The sequence below is a fragment of the Cyprinus carpio genome, chromosome B20, assembly GCF_018340385.1.
Source record: "Cyprinus carpio isolate SPL01 chromosome B20, ASM1834038v1, whole genome shotgun sequence".
NCBI classification, from domain to species: domain Eukaryota; kingdom Metazoa; phylum Chordata; class Actinopteri; order Cypriniformes; family Cyprinidae; genus Cyprinus; species Cyprinus carpio.
This window is the reverse complement of record NC_056616.1, coordinates 21168855-21188683: the sequence shown is the minus strand read 5'-3', so window position 1 is coordinate 21188683 and position 19829 is coordinate 21168855. Positions and strand designations below refer to the sequence as shown.

General features: G+C 35.2%; 2 protein-coding genes across 3 annotated transcripts in view; both read right to left on the bottom strand.

Annotated features, from left to right (window-relative positions):
• LOC109064675 (adhesion G-protein coupled receptor G6-like) overlaps positions 1-13647 on the bottom strand; it is a 39515-nt gene extending 25868 nt beyond the window's left edge. Inside the window, 5 exon segments of the mRNA XM_042746404.1 lie at positions 1135-1755; positions 3453-3722; positions 3725-3802; positions 9213-9301; positions 13261-13647. Of these exon segments, the coding sequence (XP_042602338.1) occupies positions 1135-1755; positions 3453-3722; positions 3725-3802; positions 9213-9301; positions 13261-13262 (1060 nt within the window). The 5' untranslated portion in view covers positions 13263-13647.
• A 2738-nt stretch (positions 13648-16385) lies between these two features.
• The window catches only part of LOC109064248 (vacuolar protein sorting-associated protein VTA1 homolog), a 28524-nt gene continuing 25080 nt past the window's right edge, over positions 16386-19829 (bottom strand). For both annotated transcript variants that reach the window (XM_042746230.1, XM_042746231.1), the window contains exon 8: positions 16386-17092. In XM_042746230.1, coding sequence (XP_042602164.1) covers positions 16947-17092 — 146 coding nt within the window. In that variant the 3' untranslated portion in view covers positions 16386-16946. The remainder of the gene's footprint in view (positions 17093-19829) is intronic.

Here is a 19829-nt window from a genome sequence, read left to right as displayed (position 1 = left end):
CTGGTTGGATGTATTGCCAAATTCTCTGAAACTCCTTTGGAGATGGCTTATGGTAGAGAAATGAACATTCAATTCATGCTCCCTCAAAATTTGCGAGATCTGTGGCATTGTGCTGTGTAATAAAACTGCACATTTTAGAGTGCAGCCTAAGGCACACTTGTGCAATAACCATGCTGTCTAATCAGCATTTTGTTATGCCACACCTGTGAGGTGGATGGATTAACTTGCGTACATAGAAAAGTCTTAGATCTTTGAGTTCAGCTCATGAAAAATGGGGGCAAAAACAAAAGTGTTGCGTTTATAATTTTGTTCAGTGTAAAATGGAAAACAGCATTTGCATATTATTTGTGTGGTTGTATAGACTTAAAGCAACATTTAGCATGCACATCTTTGTTGAATGTGGTCAGTCTGTGACCACCTCTGAATGTGTTTTTAATGCATCTTGGGTGCATTTACATACAGTATGGGGTTAATTGTGTCTTTTCTGTTGGTTTATAACTACAGTACTCTAATAAATAAATTTCCCTTTCTTTCTTATGTATCTGTATTTGCTTATGTATTTTCAAATACTTTCTACTTCTTTCCTTCTAAATTTTTTTTAGAATATTAGATTTTTTTTTTAATCTGTGAAACTAATCTGAAATTTATAGAAACTAATTTCAGATTTTGGATTCAGACAAACAAATTGTTCTACTTATATCTTGTGTAATGGATTATTCCAATACCAAGCATAAAGGGGGCCTACAGAAATTATTTAATTTTGAAATTAAAATCTTAAAACTATATAATAACTCAACTCCATAATTTAACACATAAATAAATAAATAAATAAATAAATAAATACATGTTTTTATTTGAAATTTTATTAGATTATTATTTCATTTATCTCATACTTTATGGGAAAATGGTACTAGTGGGCAAAACTATAAGGCCCTGAGTTGTGTGTGATGGCTTTTCAATTTAATCTCTTCCTTTTATTAAAGGATTAGTTCACTTTCAAAATGAAAATTTCCTGATAATATACTCACCCCCATGTCATACAAGATGTTTACGTCTTTTTATTTGAAAGTGAACTAATCCTTTGATTTATAATAAACCAGCTTCCGCACAATAGAACTGAAACCATATACTCACTACAGCTGAGAGTGCTGTCGGTCTGTATGTAACTGCCTGGGATAGTCCAGAAGCGATGATCCCAGTCAATGACGTTTCCCTCGACATCACAGGTGAGGGAAGACAGCTCAGAGTGGGGCATGGCGTAATCCCACAATCGGAAATTGTACATGAATCCATCCAAATTCTGATCATCCACACTGACCGAGCTTGACCCTTTTCCTGCAAGCTGGAGGGTTCCCCCACTCGGCAAGGTGTAAACCTGAGAGGTTGCACAGGTTTTGTATCGATATTGGCCTCCAAAGTACACTGCCACAAGGCCGGTGGACTTGGTCCAGGTAAGGCAGATTGGCGTCATGCTGGATGTGATGTCTGAGCTGGTAAGCAGGTCGTTTACAGAGCAGTAGGAACCAATGATGAACAGGTCCATGCCTCTGGCTGTCTTCTCAAATGCCAAAATGGATGTGTCATCAGCATCAGACAAGGTAAAGATAGTCTCTGTGCTCTTCTCAGCCGTGCGGGCGATGTCAAAGCACACAGTGAATGCAGTTAAAACAGGAATGGAGACTGAATTGGCCACTCTCACTACACTCTTGCTGCTTTTTGGCATTGTGACCTTCTGGTTCCTCAGTGCCACTGCCACTGCAAGAGTGAAAAACATTAGATCTTAAAATATGACACAAATGCATGCACTAAGATATTGTAGAATAGACAATGGTTCGTTCAAACCTCTTTATGATCTCCGATTTGGTTAAACAGGACAACACAGACTAAATTCTAATGAGAATCAGCTAATATAGAGTAACTGTTTCATTATACATACAAGAGAAAAGAAGAGAAACATTAATATCTGAAATCATCCAAGTATGTCAGGAACATTATATTAAGTAATCACTCTAAGACAAGCTTATTAAACTTCTTCCAAACCGGACAGTCATATTCTTTTGCCCATGTTAAAACACCTCTTTTAAGTCAGATTTGCTGACACATTTCATTTAATTGGCGGAAGTTTGTGTCTGTTGGCCGTCTCTCTATAAAAACCACAAGCAGTGGAAAAATACACCTCCAGTTGTACTATAAGATCCCTGCACTCTATATTCATGATGCTTTTTGACATAACCAGACATCTGACGCTACTGATCACAGAACAAGCAATGGGTTTGCTGAACACTAAACACTAATGAGCTTGATCTCAAAGGTGTTTCATTTCAAACCTGTTTCACTGGGAAGGTAAAAGAAAATACAGTGTCTAAATCTGTAAGCTACTGGGTACTAATGGGTACCTTCACACCTGTCTGACTTCATAACAAAGGTTATTTTTGCAGGTTGTTATTTCTTTTAGAGGAGTGTGTGCTTTTCCATTGAACATAACTGTGTCCATCAATTTATACAGGCACCCCTGTTGCCTGATAATGAGCCTACACCTAGGAATTTGTAGTTTTGTTCACACAAAGAGTTACAACCCTAAATAAATACCATCTGTGACTTCCCAAACTCTTGCTGTGTTTCAAAAAAAATTCTACAAAAATCATGTCTTCTAGTTAAACCAATATAACAATTTTACATTTTAGTTTATTGTTTTTAACTCAGAGTAAAAAAACAAACAAACAAACAAAAAAAAACACTTATTTAAAAATGTATTATTTTACACTTTACCTTGTTCACATCATTCTGTTCCAAAAACAGGCATTCATTTGTTTATAAAAAAGACGCAAAAACTACGCCAGTGGGCATGAAATAAAAACTTAATGTTATATATTTTATCTGAAAACTAGCCTTATTAGGTCACAAAATCCAATTAATAAATGTAATCTTTTTTTTTTCTGAAAAACAAGCAAAAAAAAAAAAACCTTGATTAGAATACTTTGCAGGCTGAAAACTCTTGTTGACAGAATCAGAGAAGTGCTGAATAAATACCTCAATATAGTTAAATGATTGTGACCGTGGTCATAAGAACACAATGAGATGAATTTGATAGCATGAATGGCAAAGCTATATGATGTGAGTGGCTGTGATAGGAAACAGAGCAATAGAGTCCAGCAACATAATCTTGATAATACTGCTATGACGTCTGATGTTTACTCACTACATTAAAACACTGCTTTCGCTGTCCCGCTTGTGGGGAAAGATTATCTGTTTTTTTAAGCCGCAAAACACAATTAATGGCATTCAATAAACCATAACAGGATACAAAAAATCTATTTAATTATACATTGTGAAATAAATATGAATAAATTTAATTAATCCTTAAAATCAATCATGAATGATAAAAAAGGTTAAATTAAAATAACTTAGATAATTAAACATGCTGTGAAGAGCTTGCCATGCAATAAACATACCTTGTTTGTAACTGATATGGAAGCCTTTCTTTTGGACACTAAAGTCTGAGTTAAAGGAAATCTCCATCACATTGCCACTGGAGTTGAGAGTTAGTCCATTGGGTGTTAAGCCGCAAAATTTGGCATCGCTCATGCCAGTGCTGATGACGATGCGGTCATAGATGCAACCGTGCGCTTCCTCGAGCTCAAAATCTAGGAAGGTGATCTGCACTATAAAGCCAGTCGGGGCCTGTATGGTCCACTTGCAGGCCTGACTGGGTGGGTAGTCTTGGGGTAGCAGGGGGAGGAAAGCCCTGGGGAGTCGGTGAGCACCACATTGCAGCTGACGCTACTCTGGCAGCTCTGTGCTACTGCAAGCAAACAGGTCACATGTCACTTTAGCTTGCAAAGGACAGGTATTAGAAGAGGCCAAGGACAGGAAAGGCGTCAGGTGACAGTAAGATGCGTTTAGACAGCTGTTGGGTTAGTGCATCGACAAGGACAGAACGAAAGGGTGACAGATATCAAGTTTGATCGGGATCTGGTACTGTTAGGAGCCTTGGAGACATTTTCCCATTAAGAAAACCTAGAATATTGAACCATTTCATGGACTTATGATCAACGTCACCAACCATATCCTTTAAGATCCCTCAAGACAACTCTCGGATGTGAAGTCTTCAATGGAAAAAAATACTTGACTCAGAGACAATGGCCTCTGTTCATGCAGTCCTGAAAAGCACATAAGCAAAAACCACAGCACTTTTTGGCAAATTGAGCAGCGCTGAGCAATTAAACTTTCTCAAGATGCAGTGGCTTCCTCAGGACAAGTTTGATGTAAGTAAACAAACATTACTGAGGGTTAAATTTCATAACCCATTCCAACAGTCAAAGGACAAACTAATTTCAATGATTTATTATATGTTCTCCAAGTAAATAATATTCCATGAGTTTTTTTTTTTTCTGCAGAAACAGTTTTTCCCTTTACAGTAACGATACTGTTGAGAACAACCAATTGAATTTTCAAGCATGAAATTTTAAAACTCTTTGCATGAAAAATCCCAGAATGAAGGTCCACTAGTGGCCATAAATGTGGTATTCATAGTAGTTGGCTTGAAACTTGCAGGTATAGTCATTGTACCTCAGGAGAAACAGGAAATATGGGAATTGATGGCTTTACACAGATTCCGGGAGGGTAACAATAAAGCACTTTAATGATGAGAACTGCTCTCTAATAGAATTGAAGGATAAAGGGCATTCACCCAAGAAAGGGAAAATGATCTTCCGTTTAAGGGGACACAAACTAAACCACAGAGTTCGCTCTCTTCAGAGACCTGAGTCATTACATGCCTTGTGTTCACCAGAGTGGACAGTTGATATAAAGGCTGAATTTCAGACCGCTTACATTTCAATCCAAACTGTCAAGAAGCCAAAACCACACACTTTTCTCCTTTCTGATTCTGGTTAGAAGTGGTCAGACATCTAAAAGCATTCCTAAAAATCAAAAGATGTCTTTTTATGAAAACTATGAATACACATGATCACTACTGTTGCAACTTGTGAACTGTGTTTACTTTCTAACAAATTTGGTAGAAAGTTTTTCTTGTTTTAGCTTATTTAAGCTTATTTAGCTTATTTTAGCTTTAGCATAGTAGTTCCTGTGGCTCAGTGGTACAGCATTGCATTAGCAGCACAAAAAGTTGTGGGTGTGATTCCCAGGGAAAACATGTTAGGTAAAAAAAAAAAAAGAAAATGGATAGCCTAATTGCACTGTAAGTTGCTTTGGATAAAAGCGTCTGCTAAATGTAAATGTATTTTAAAGCTATCATTCATTTTAAGCCAGCTTAAGTATACTTATGTCTAAGACTAAGTCAGGTCCAGACCAAATACACTATAAGATAAATGTGAATGAACTTTAAAGGATACAAATTACTAACATACATAATAGTGATATACAGTACACACATTTTCTTGCAGAAGTGTTACTGTGTGCCTCAGGTCAAGTTTTATAAATTTACAAAATTAACAGATAATTTCTTAATGGAATAAATGTTCACTTGTGCTTGTTTCCAATACCCCTGTGCCAGCATTCAAGACAAATTCAAATTAAACTAAATAAGTCAAGAAAAGGCAAAATATGCGATTAAAATTACTTTTGGAGAGTGACTCTGAATTTAATAAAGTATAGCACATTATGTGTTATGGCTCCAAGGCAAAATGATCATTGGCTGTATCGCTGCAAGTTGTAAACTGTAAAACAATTGACCTAAATAGATTTTATACATGTAACTACCACATTTTTTATTTGATTTCACGTTGAAAAGCCAGCTACATGCAAACAACACGTCATAAATGTTTAGCAGACCCTTTTTATCGGCGCGTAAGCTAATGTTTCTACACATTTGCATTCTCCTGTTCCCTTTTGGAAGATCAAATACACCGCACAAATCAGAATGTCAGACCAGTCTGAGCTGGGTCACTTCAAAACCCACCACAAACAAGACCCCATCGGTCACACCTTGGACAGAAAACAGTGGAAAATTCATAACAGTTGTCCAGCAAAAACAAGAGGTGAGGGGAAAAAAAGATCATTCTTTCCTCCATCATGCCTGGGGTTTAAACGAGCAAGGAATGGGATCAGCTTTTGACAAGTGGCCTGTGAGTGTTTTGCAGAAAGAGGCTGAAATCACTATTGGACGGAATCACGCTACTGGAATATCCTGCTGTTTTATAGTTGTGTGCAAACTGCAAAGCTGTCGGAGTGGGACACAGTAAAAAGCGGCACGACTAACTGTGCTACAGAAGCCACAGCTCTAACTGGCACAATATATCATGTGCTGCTCAGATCCTGGTTCCCACCCAGGATGGGTTCATCTCAGTAGTGCGTCAGGGGGACTGAACACGTCACCTGCCTTTTTTAATGTATTTCATTCGCACAAACTGTAGAAAACAGGATCACTCCACTCAAAGGTCATTTACTCACTATGAGATCATTTAAAATGAGTACAATTTGTCTCGTTCATATACTTATGTGTAAAAACATCTTTAACAATGAATAGTTGATAACAGCGTTTACTATGTGCTGAGTGCAACTGCGGTAAATGTGTTGAAAATGAAATGAAACATACATGTAATTTGTAATGTTAACCTGGTTATCTTTTTGAAGGTGTAATTATATCACACATATATTAAAATATATTAATTTTGCTTGAGATGGAACAATGTAATTTATTACACTTAAGCATTTAAAAATGTATAAAAATAATGTTTAAAAAGGTATTAAACTGAAAAAGGCACTGGTTTACTAACTAATTTTGCACTATTACAATAAAATAAAGCAAAGCAAAGCAAAAAAAACCAAAAAAAAAAAACCATCAAAACATAACACAACAAAACAAAATAAAATAAAATACTGGTGATATGGGATTTGCGAAGTCCTGTGAAGAGACTGCTGATGAAGTGAAGGTCAATGAAAGAATGCCTGCATGATTTTAAAGGAGAAAAGGAGAGCTTTGATCTCAAAATGTCCTTTTAGTAGAAGGGCGCTTGGGGAAGATGCCAAAAGTTGGAATGCCAGATACATGGATCTCAGGCTAAAAAGGCCTGGGAGATTAAAAATAGCCCTTTCAGCAGCGTCACATTTTGTGAAAGCTTTAATCTTGAAGTGTCTCATTTCTCTCACTCTCCTGGCAGCTTACCTGCTGTCTTTGTACCTCAGGTGTGCTGCATTCATCTGCCAAGGGTCACTTAACAGTTCACCCAAAAATGCGAATCCTGTCATAGTTTAGTCACCTTTCTGTCATTACGGATGCCTACGTTATTTTCTTTCTTTCATGAAAAAGAAAAGGAGATGCAAGGCAGAATGTTCAAGCTGTTCTTTTTCATATAATATAAAATAAAATAAAAAAACAAAACAAATAAGCTGCTATGAGCACTGTTGTAAAGTGCATGCTGATGTAGTGAAGGTCAATAAAGTAATCCATGATACATGCCCTAAAATCCCACAATAATTCTCACACTAAAATATAAATGTGACTACTTTTATGACAGTTTTATGAGGCTTTTTATAATTTTGAATCATAGAATTATAAACTATGAAATCTGCTTTCATTGTATGGGAAAAACAGCTCAGACATTCTGCCCAGCATTTGATTTAGTGTTTAATGGAATCAAGAAAAAATAACACTGGCTTGGAATTGCATGAGTGTGAGTAAATTATATTATTTTCATTTTTGGGGGAACTGTTCCTTAATTGAGTCCATCACTTATGCACTTTTTTTTTGCGTTGCTCTTGATCAACATGGAGCAGCTGTTATAAGGATTCAGTGAGATTTAACTCTACAAACACACCCATAGCTCCTTGGCTTATTAAGCATGGTAGAAAAACAAGGCCATCCAATAACAAACATGTGACAAGCTGTGTGTACAGTTGCGGTTTCGGTATGAAACCAAGCAACAAACGCATATTGTGAACTTATGCACAAAGGGTTTGGTCTCTCTATGGGCCATAATCACATCTGGTTTTAATGACAACCTCTTGCACAAGGACAGTAAAGATTCCATGCCTGGGATGGAGAGTCTGTGTGCACTGTTAACCGAATGTGACAAATCAGATCTAATCAACAAGTTTTTTCATCAAGTATTTTCCAAGTTTGAACTACATACGATTTAGGCGTGATTTAAGTGAGGTCTGGAATGCCTACGAGAGGCGGACATCCTAAAACGATGTTTGAAATTGCTCTTGGCCTTCTCCACACAACATTATTCCATCATTTGTTTTTGCTGTGGCTTACATTAATCAAATTTCATTGTTTTGAAAGAGTTTTAGCACTCGCTTGTCCGTTGTTTAAATTATTATAGCGCTTTAGAAATTTCCCTGATGCTGATTCCCAGCATTAAATCTGATCTTTGCTCTAAACCATTTCTGACAGGCATCCAAAGACCGTAAACGTTCCTTCTTGGACCAATATAACAGTACGAACAAATCAGGCGAGCCACGGTATGCGACTAATATTAAAAAGACACATGCTTTTCATATGCAGCGCACAGGGAACTTATATTCAGCAACAACAGGCCGATTAACGATTCAAGCTGCCAGTTAAGTCCATGTTTTTTTGGTTCTGAAATCATTAATAACACGTCTGAATTATAACTCAGTCTCAGGAGAAACTGTCGTAACAAAGATTATGTCGGTTGCAAAAAACAACCACAAATGTTGTGCGTAATGACTGGCTTACAAACATAAGCAGTTTCGGGAAAAAGTTTAGCCCACCAATGCCTGCTGTGAGACCACTGACAGAGCCAGATCTCACCCTTGGGTCCTGTTTTATTTATATATGGAGGAGTAGAAGTAGGATCTTTCTTCACAACTAAATTGAATGTGGCGTTATTAAAAAAAAAAAAAATCTTTTTATGAGATATTTTTCATGTATAACTGGTTGTAACTAGGACAAGGACAACAAAAGCATGTTAAAGGTGATTAAAAAAGCATGACAGAGCAAGAAATTTATTTAAACAAATAGAAGGAAGCTGATAGAAAGTTTAAAGCATGTATATACATATAAACTGAACAGAGAAACAGTGAAATAAGTACATTGCAGATATGAAACAAGACATTAAAAAGGGGAAAAGATGAATTCGTGAAATGGAAGCAATGTTGATTAGTATGATGTGCAATCAATATACATATAAACTCATATCAGAACTTAACTATGGCTTACATTTCCTGATAAGACACTACTTGCATTATTACATTTTACATTTACAACTGTAGAGCTACTTTACCTGAGGTCAAAAAGCAGAGCAGCAGCAGGAAAACTGCGAGAGCATTCTGGAACTTCCATCTCCACCACCTACCACTGATGAACGAAATCCTGCCAATCAGATTTAGCTAATTAAATTTCAAAACAAAACCGCAATTCAATTTATTATTTACATGTCATTTTAGTACAGTGTAAATACACAAAAACCACAACTGCATTAGAGGTTTCATTAAATGGATTGCCGTTAAAGCTGGAAACATTATTTGATGGATGTTTGGAAACAAATTCAAGTTTATTAGTGCAAAAAAATGCAAATAGAGTCATGAATTGTTGTCTCTGGTTTTCTTAGTCACTGACTTAAAACACTTCATACATGGCAACTGGCATAAACTTCATGCATTAGCTTTTCTCACTCTCACACACACACACACACACACACGCAGGAGCACAATATCTTTATTCATGCGTCTATAATTTGGGAGAACTTTGAAGGTTTAAATTATGTATTTGTGGCATGGAAACCATTTTTTCTTGTCAGAACAGTGACCACAGCCATGCAAAAACTGCCCCGTTACATAATGACTAATCACTCTCCCACGTCAGCCATAATAAGTTTGCTGAAAAAGATCACGGATGGTGAGGTTTACAAAGGTTTGCACCACTATTTACAAAGCAAAACTTGAAATGACAGGAAACCAGAGGCTAAAAAAAAAAACGAATAAGAGTGTGCTATCTATTAAAGCGGTTCATGCATGGAAAAAAAAATATCATAGCTGCAAAAATAAACGGAAGGATACCTTGAAAAACTATTTAGCTATACAGAAAACCAGTGTCTAAAAAAAAAAGAAAATGATAATGCTTAAAACTAGAATGGCGTTTCACGGTCTTAAAGAGACAGATCAACCCTCAAAAAATGTCAATTCTATCAACGTCTCATGACTGTATAGAACACAAAAGAAATATTTTGAAAGTCAGTGAGGTCTAAACAACATTGAACTCCATTGACTTTCATAGTACGGACAAAAATCAGGGACATTTTTGAAAAGGTTTTCTTTTGTGTTCCACATAAGAAATAAAGTCAAAATGAGTTTGAGAACATTTTACCCCCTTTTAACTAGGGCTGCACAATTATGACAAAAATCATAATTGTCGATTATTCCCTTTATTAAAATCACTATTTACATTGAATGTTGTTTATACCATTGTTTGATGCAACTGCATGCCATATTTTTAAATGAAAATAAACAAGCTGAAAACACTCTAACTGAAAAAACTTTAGTGCTTTTCTATAGTATTAAGCCTCAAATGTCAAATATACATCCGATTGGTTTCTTCTTTAAATTATAAAACAAGTAAAAAATATGAATGGTATTATAAAACAATGGAAAAACCCTTAAGATAACATGTAGAAAGAAAAAACCATCTTAAGCGTGATGGTTTAACTATTGTTAACCCTACATTACACTAACCATCCAATGTCCATCCATGTTCAAAAGAGGTCAGGATACTGAGATGTGCAGTAAAAAGGAACCTACTCCACATCCCCTTAAAAGCAATGATTGAAGTCTAAAACCTGTTTAGAATGGATCACTATTTTGGTTCTTCAGATCCACAATAATGGACTGTATGGATCATTGCCAAGGAGTCCCTTCTCTCACTCCTTCATAAAAAGACCGCTGTTCTACTGACACTATCAGCATCAGTTTCGATTTTAAAATGGTCCTTCTAAGAGCTTTTTATCACAGATTGTTGACTAGCTGCAAAAACACAAACAGAACTTTAGGTCTTTACTAGAAAGGGAAGTTGACAATAATTTTGAAAATAAAGGCTCTTCAATAATTCCGTGTAGCACCAGATTCAGAAAAGAACCCTTTTATCGTGGGCATTTTTTGGGGTTCTTGAGTTAGTTCTGGTACTTTACAGATAAAAAACAGTCCTGATGTTACAGCTAAAAATATCAATGTTATTCAGATCAGCGTATTGTTTACCCAAGCTCTTTAAAACATAAGAACATAGCTGCTTTTCTAAAGAACTAGAGAAAAAAAGTTCTTCAAATGATTCTCTTATTGAATCAAGGAATAAAGAGTAAAGTAAGAAAGCACGCAGCACCAATCCACACATCCACCTCAGAAGAATAAACTGCACATATCTGTGACTTTTCACTACAAACCACATTAAGATGCAAAATTTGAAATTGGATATCAACAAACAACCTCTGATCTGAAATCTGCTTCCAAGAAGGCGAGTTCTGGTAAGTCATTATCCGAGGTCTATGGAAAATGAAGTTTCCAGCGGGAGATGACAACCACTAGAGACCTCGCAAGTTATTCTGACGAAGACATTATTTGTTTAATTGGGTTCATCTTTATTAGTATTAGGGTGATAAATGTCTTCATTATTATAAATGGATGGAAAATTCCCTCCATCCGAGCCAGAGTATGTTTTAATGAGATTATTGCAATGCTTCATTTGATACTCTTTTTTTAAATAACATAGTCTGTAAGCTTTTGTTGCCAAGACTTGAAGTGTGTGAAGTTACAAGATACTGTGTGAGGTCCCGAGATCTTGTTTCATTTTAACAACTATTGTCAAAAGATAATAGAGATCTCTATTTTCAGCCCACAGTGCAGTTAAACGAAGGCAGAATCAGGACAATAGACAGGGCCCTGAATTCATACTTTATTAAACAACCACAACATGCCATCAGTAGCATTCATTATAGGCAAGCCACAACTGTGGAATAAAATCATTAAAGAGAAGGGAATCTTATCTAAGATCAACACCGTCATAAATCATTGTTACAAATCATAACGTCACAACATATTTTTCAGCCTTAAGTAAACATCCTCATATCATCTCTGTAAGGTGGTGCATCTGGCTTGAGTGATCAGAATGAGGCCATTTATTTAGACCACCATATAAAATGCATGTAATACATGACATTAGGGAACATATGAATATTGTTCAGAACGCTCCCCTAAGCATATGTAAATACACATGAATGGGGTCAGTGACACAAGGGACCGTGTCAGCAGCATAAAGAACTTGATTCATCATGGCAAAAATGAGTTGGAAAACCAGAAACAGGGGCTTCTGGTACTCAAAATCCTAAGACTCTCATGCTAAGAAAATCATAATGCAAAATAAAAGTCATTTGCATTATCATGAACTACAATTGAGTTACAAAACCTAAACCTTAGATGTAACTAAAAACTAGGCTACATCAGCACTTCAACAGTTTTTAATTACTTCACTATCTTCAGAAACACCACAGCTGTCAACACTACAGGTAAATGGGATATTCATCATTCTCTCATTTTTCTCTGACATGAGCTCATCTCATCTAATGAGCTAAGAAATTCCACATTAACCTACTATGAAGTAGGTCGTGCCTTAAAATCAAGTAGTCTGTCGGACATCAAATGTCTGTGATGCTTAAAAACGCTGTGTAGGCAGGCAGCTTGCTATAGTGAGAGAGACAGACTATGAGTGGAAGCTATAATTTAGACGTAGACATTTTAAATACTATCTAGTTGAGTTGTTTACGGTTTTATTTGTGGTCATCTAAAAGTCCAATAAGCAATTCATCTGCCCACCAGCATTGTAATGTGACACCCATTCTTTTGGGCCATGGATATTTCACTCTAAGTAAAAGATATAAAATACAACCAAATGCGCACAATGCATCAGTTATACATGAAACAAGACTTCATATACTTTCCATTTCTAAAAGTAAACGACCTACTTGAATATCAACGTTGTTTAAAATAAGAGAAAATATATAAAAATAAAAAATATATAAATAAAACACGTAGCGGTATCACAGCTCACTCAGTTTCTAATAGTATTATTATCAGGATTAAATTAAAACTATATTTTAATCATCCATTAAAACGTATCAATATCTTGCGGTATAATTATATTTCCACTAATCAGAGCACTTTATTGTCAGCGAAAGTTAAACTAGAAGAAACCACAAGATTTATTTAGCCTACTTGAGATTTAGTCTGAATATGTAACGTTAGGCTAATTTCACAAAGAAACGTATAAGTCGTTCAAAAGTCACTTACATTATTTCATTGAAGCTCGTCTCGTTGAAGAAGCATTATATCTCTTCTCCTGTTTGAACAACTTGTGAGAACTTTTTTTGAGAGGCAGCCCACCATCAACTTTCACGCGCCACGCCAGTGATTAACACACACGTATCATCATCGGAGATATTTTTAAATGAACTGCACTATCTATTTTTGATGGATGAACCTGTTCTCCGAGCGGATAGATGCTGGGTAAAGCGTTAACAAGAGTTTACTAGACAAAACTGTGCTTGTCCAACCGCTGGAGGCAGTTCTCAATAGAGCCCCACCCTTCAGTGAGAGAAATCCCAAGGAGACCCCAAAAAGAATAAATAAATAAATACATGAATACTTTGCATTAGTGTTTGGTACGCACTGTTGCTAGGATTAAATACGATAATATGACCAACAATGTAGAATTAAGCATGTGATTACTTTATATAAAATCAATGTCTTATTAGGTATAGGCTAATAATACGTGACCACCGTGTTAAGGAAAAAAAAAGTAGAAATATATATAATATTAATATTGTTTTTGTGTAATTTGAAATTAACTATACAATATATATTAAATTAACTACATTATATTAACTATATATAAGCTACAGTAAACATACACACGTGACAAAATGAAAAAAAGAACTAGACTTTTTTTATATAATTTTAAATTAACTACATTCTAACTATACATAAAAATTTACAAATGGGAGAAAGATAATTTTCTATATAATATATATATGCATGCTATATAAACTTTTTTCATATGTAACTTTATAAAAAAAAGGGGTTTTTAAACTAATATAAATCAGAAATTAAAAATACAAAAAATACAAGAACAAAATATAGCTTATAGAATTCAATCATTTTTCTAATTATATTTTCATGAGCAAATTATTACTGCTTATTAATTTGTTAAAGACCTTATAAAAGGACTGTAGAGATTAGCTTGTCCTCAGTCACCCATGCTAGCTACTTTGTTTTCAACGTCAGAGAAGATCTTCCAGTTAGATAGTTCCTACAAGTCGGATAACTGTATTTGCATGTACCTCAGATACTTACATTTCAACATTCAGGTCAAATAGTACGCTCTACAGAAATCTCTGGTTATGTGCTTGTAGCCAATTCCTGTTTATGACAAGCCTATGAGCTGATGAGTGATAATACCACACATTTTGTCATCCTTTATTTGGATGTAGAGCCTGCCTCTTTCTTTGAATCAGATAGAGTCCCTGTAGGGGACTGTTAGGTTTGATCTATTGTGGGTGTGAGAACCCATACACAATAACATGGACATTTATTATAGGCTATAGCTACATTTATATGTTTTGTTTAGTATTGAGATTTACAGCCACAATGACATTTTATCACCATAACACAGGAACTTGGCTGAAGATTTTGAATGTAAACCAACTACAGAGCCAGAATTTGAACGATCTTTCCAAATTCTTTGCTGTTCACAAATTACTCATTTGTTCTGCTCAATAGCCATTGAAAAACATGGTAAATTCTAATGATAATGCAGCATACATGGTGGTAAAAAAGATTTAACTGCTTTCTCTATTCCCACAGCACTGATATCGATCAAGTCATAAACTTTATCTGTGTGCGTCAATGTCAATACCCTTAAACACTTAAAAGAGATTATAAAGTCACTAAATTTGATGAATGTGGTCATTCAGGATTTAAGGTTAATTTTTAAAGCTTAAAAGGCATAATGTTATGGTTTAATCCTCCGCCGTAGTGTAAATGTGTATGCTGTCCTAGATGGATTTTATCAGAAGCAATACATTACTTTATAAATTCACTTAAGCCAATTAAACCAGAGTACAAAGGAGTAAGACAGGTGGGATGGAAAATCCCAGGTGATGTTCATTTGCATCCACAGTGAGGCAGGAAAGGATTCAGGCAAATGCAGATGCATGCAGTGATAGCTCAGTCTACTTCCAGATAAGTGCAATGCCCTTTCTATTACACTTCAGGCTAAACTGTGAAAAGAGAGGAAAACAGTGACACCACTAATGTGACCGCAACAATCACAAGTTGAGCAGAAAACAACAGGAACTGTCTATTGTAATTAAATGTTTCCTGAATATGCACACTGAACTGACCAAGTTCAGTCATGCATAGGGCGGAATGGGTTGTGACTAGTAAAAAAATGACACATCATAACCTAACTACACTCAGTATATCACCTTTAGTGCCTTTGAAATACAATATCATCCTTGTCTTTCAGTCTGCAGGAATACTTACTGCAGCACATTTTGCTGTTCCTGCCACCTGGAATGATACAAAAACCAACATAATGTATGAAAAAAAGAAGCATTTATGACAGTAGCTGGGTTTCCATCCAAAGTTGCGAATTTAACTTGTGCGCAAAATTGGAATATCACACAAAACATTTGCGAACAAGCACCGTTTCCATCCAACAAGTCAAAGAGAACAAAACCGTCACTTCCTGATAAACTGGCACTACACATCACTAAGCAAAGTAGGAGAAGCTAGTGAATATAATAATTTTCATGTATGATAAATTACTTGCACCTCAGAACGAGCAGACGAAACACAATGATTGCGGTTATTGCTTTTGGAGGTGGATGCTGCTGTTTGAGAACGCAGTCGTTTAACCCCAGACAGCAACATCTGGCCCATGTAAATTTGGAATTGCAAGAAAAAAAGTCAATTTTATATTTCGTGAATCTGACTTTTTTTTTTTTTTAGAATAGAGAGTTTATCTAATGTAAGATAAAAAGTTGCAATTACTTATTGTTTTTTTTTTTATTCTGTAGCAGAAACAGCTTCAATAAGAAAATGACTGAAAATCTTTTTAAATTTAATTCAGCCGAATAATCTGCACACATTTTCAATTAATTTGGTTTATAATTGCCATTGATTTGTTTAAAGCGGTCTGTGCAGAGATCCAAAGTTAACATTTTTATAATCCTTATTCCTGTTCTAACTGCATGTGTGCAATGCTTATAGTTCACATGATTCAATGCATACACCTTGAAAAGCAGCATATAATGAATACATTTAATAATCAACCACTAAAAAGCAAAATGTGAGATGCTCATTTTTCATGAGGATTATTATGAAGGAAACGTGCACTGCAAATGACTAATAAAGGAGGTGACAGAAAAGATTTATTGTTGATCAGAGCAATGCATAACTAAAGGCAGACAGTTACTATGTAAACTAACTGCAGAATCATTTCACCTGAAGCATACACATAGAAGTGAATGGAAAGTAGTTAAGGGCAAAGTGTCTCTAAAGCTCATGTTGCAGAGAGCTTGAGGTAAGATGAGCATTCCTGCTTAAAAGATATCTTGAGACATGCTTCCATGTCCATGCATATCTAACCAAATTGTTGTGAAGCCAGAAAAAAAAAAAAAAAAACATTAAGACACCTCAAACCATGAATATATGTATGCACTCCTCAGAATTTGAAAAGGGTCTTTCACATGCACCTGATTTTTTAGTATTGTATCTCTATCTCATCGGGCTAGTAATGAGCAACTATTGACATCCAATATGGCAGAAACAGATGTTGTATTGAGTGATGGGGGGGGGGGCATCCTGTGGCGTGTCTCTTTTTGATACAGATGGGGCTAAGGAAAAGGCCCTTTTTCAGTTCCTCTGGGCCAGATCTCTGATAAAGTGGTTTTAGTGGGGACAGCACAATGGTCTCATTCTTTGCCAGTGGTTAGTAGCTTCAGGGCCTTCTGCAGATTCTGGATGGCAGTGCCCACATCCTCATATTGCAGTGCACTGCCTGCGTATTTACAGTATTTCTGAGCCCGAGTAAAGTCTTCTGGTGTGAGCCGCACATCACCTGTAAAAAGAAAATATTTACATGAGTTAAACTTGAGACACACACAATATATACACACATTACTATTTAAATAAATGGGACATAAGCTTTTTTTTTTTTTTTTTTTTTTTTTCAAATTAACACTTTTATTCAGCAAGGACACATAGAAATGTATCTATTTAAAGTGATAGTGAAGTCATTTACAACTTTTTAAATGATTATTTAAAAAAAATGCTGTTCTGTTAAACTATTTTTAATTAAAAATCCTGAAAAAAGAAGAGCTTTTCCCACTTTCTGCACAAGTGTTAAGCACAACAACTGTTTTCAACATTTACAACAATAAGAAATGTTTCTTGAGCAGCAAATCAGCATATAAGAATGATTTTTGAAGGATCATGTGACACTGAAGGCTGAAGTAATGGTTGCTGAAAATGCAGCTTTGCCATCAGAGGTATAACTTTGAACTTAACTTAAAGAGATACTACACCCCAGAATTAAAATTTCGTCATTAATCACTTGCCCCCATGTCATTCCAAACCCGTAAAAGCTCTGTTCGTCTTCTGAACACAATTTAAGATATTTTGGATGAAAACCGGGAGGCCTGTGACTTTCCCATAGACTCCCAAGTAAATTAATTTTGGGGTGGAGTATCCCTTTAACAATTTAAACTTTTAAATAGTAGAGTTTATATTAAGTTGTTAATAAACTATTAGTAAATATAACAATGAAATAAATATAACGTGACAGATATTACCAGATAGCTTCTCAGCTAGTATTTTAATGATTTCCAGAGGAAAATTCTGGGAAAGCCATGCACCCATTTCACACATGCATGTCTCTCCAGTGCCCACCAGCACATTATGATAAATTATAGGGTGAGCTGAGGTTGAGCTAGTTTATGAATACTTAAGTTAAGGCATTTGCCAGTGGGCATGAGAAATATTATAGTCATGGTGCACGAATGCCTTTACCACAATGTAAACTATGCTGGCTCTCACAGTGACACTCTGAGTGACAGTTTGAGCTGAATCCATAATGTGGGAACAAAATAATGAACTGGACAGAGACGACCACCAAAGCACTTGTGAGCTTTCAAAATAGTTTTAGGTACAACATTTCTGGGAACCTACAAAGATCTCTAGATCCTGTCTCCTCTCCAGTATTAATATTTAACCATAATACATTTTTGCCACGTTCAATGGCAGTGCTTGCATCTCGATTAATACAATACACACATAGTCTGGGAAGAGTGTAACCACACAACTATCTCAACTGAAATGCACGATTTCAAGAACATTTCAACAAGTTACTACACTAGTAATGTTGTGACCTTGGTCGTCATTTATTTTGGCCATAGAGGGGGTGAAATATGGAACAGAAGGCGTATTTGTGCATTTATGGATCTCAAACTGGTTCATGTTTGTGTCACTCACAAATATTCATCTACTTATATGCCGACCAAAATTTTGATTTATTTTTATTTTCGATTTATTTGACTGTTGACAAAAAGCACCCACTTAACCCATTTATAATGCTTAGAGGGGCCAGGAAAAAGTTGAATATAACTCGGACTGGATTTGTCTGAAAGAAGAAAGTCATATACACTATTTACAGCAATAAAATGTTTTTTTTTTTTTTAAATCGCAATTAGATAATTTTCCAAAATAGTTCAGCCCTACTGGTAAGTACAGGTTCTGTGACATGAGGATTTGTTTGTTAATTAAGACGCATTTCCCAGTTACACTGTAGTGACATGATCCACCCTGGGACTTGTTGTAATTAGTAATTAGTTTGGTGTAGGCAGAGCAGTTGTCTCGTAAGCATGTCCTGTTCATCACTCTCCTGCAAGTATTGATCACCATTAACTACTCTGAAAATATTGATTAGATCAGCATGAATTGATAAAAGGTATTCAATTTATCTACTTCAAAGTCTTTTAACCTATTTATTAGAACAGAAGTAAACCATACGGATTCAGTATGATATAATATTATACACTTAACCAAAATCATAAAGGTAAAAGATGTGACATCTAATATATAGTACCATCTTATGTCAGTGACAATTTTTGAATTCAAAACAACAAAAATAAGGAAAGTCATTTTATTTCAGCAATTTTTATTTTATTTATTTTAAATGCTGTTTAAGTGGAATCAGATTTGGTATTATTTTTTACTATAATATTAAAACTTAAATGTTGAAAAAAGTTAAATTTAAAAAAAAAAATTCAAATGATAATTAGAAATGTTGGCTTGGCACATAACTCAAATACATCTACGCTGAAGTACTGATAAAAAATTAATTATATAAAGGAGAAAAAAAAAAGTAAGCTAAATTGGAAAATATACAAAATCACAAAATAACTAAAACCTTAATTAAAATGAGCTTTATTTACAGTTTTCATTCTAATATTTGATTAAACATGAATAAATTATTAAATAACTACAATATAACTATTACTACTATTATTATTTTACTATTATTTTTTTATTATTTATAGTTGCTTAAACGGTTACTAATCCGTGGTTTCATGGATGAATGCGTTCTTTTTACTTTGGTCTGTGCAATATCAAGTAAACAGGTTTTAAATGGGTTCAGATATTGTAACTTTTGGGAGGATGACCCCTAACAAAATCACCTCACCTTCAGAGCCTTGTTTTACATCACCAATTAGTCTCATATGCGGTGCGGACTTTCAATCCAGTTAGACAATGTCATAGCAGATATGTTCTCAGAAAGACCTCAATGGTTCAGAAAG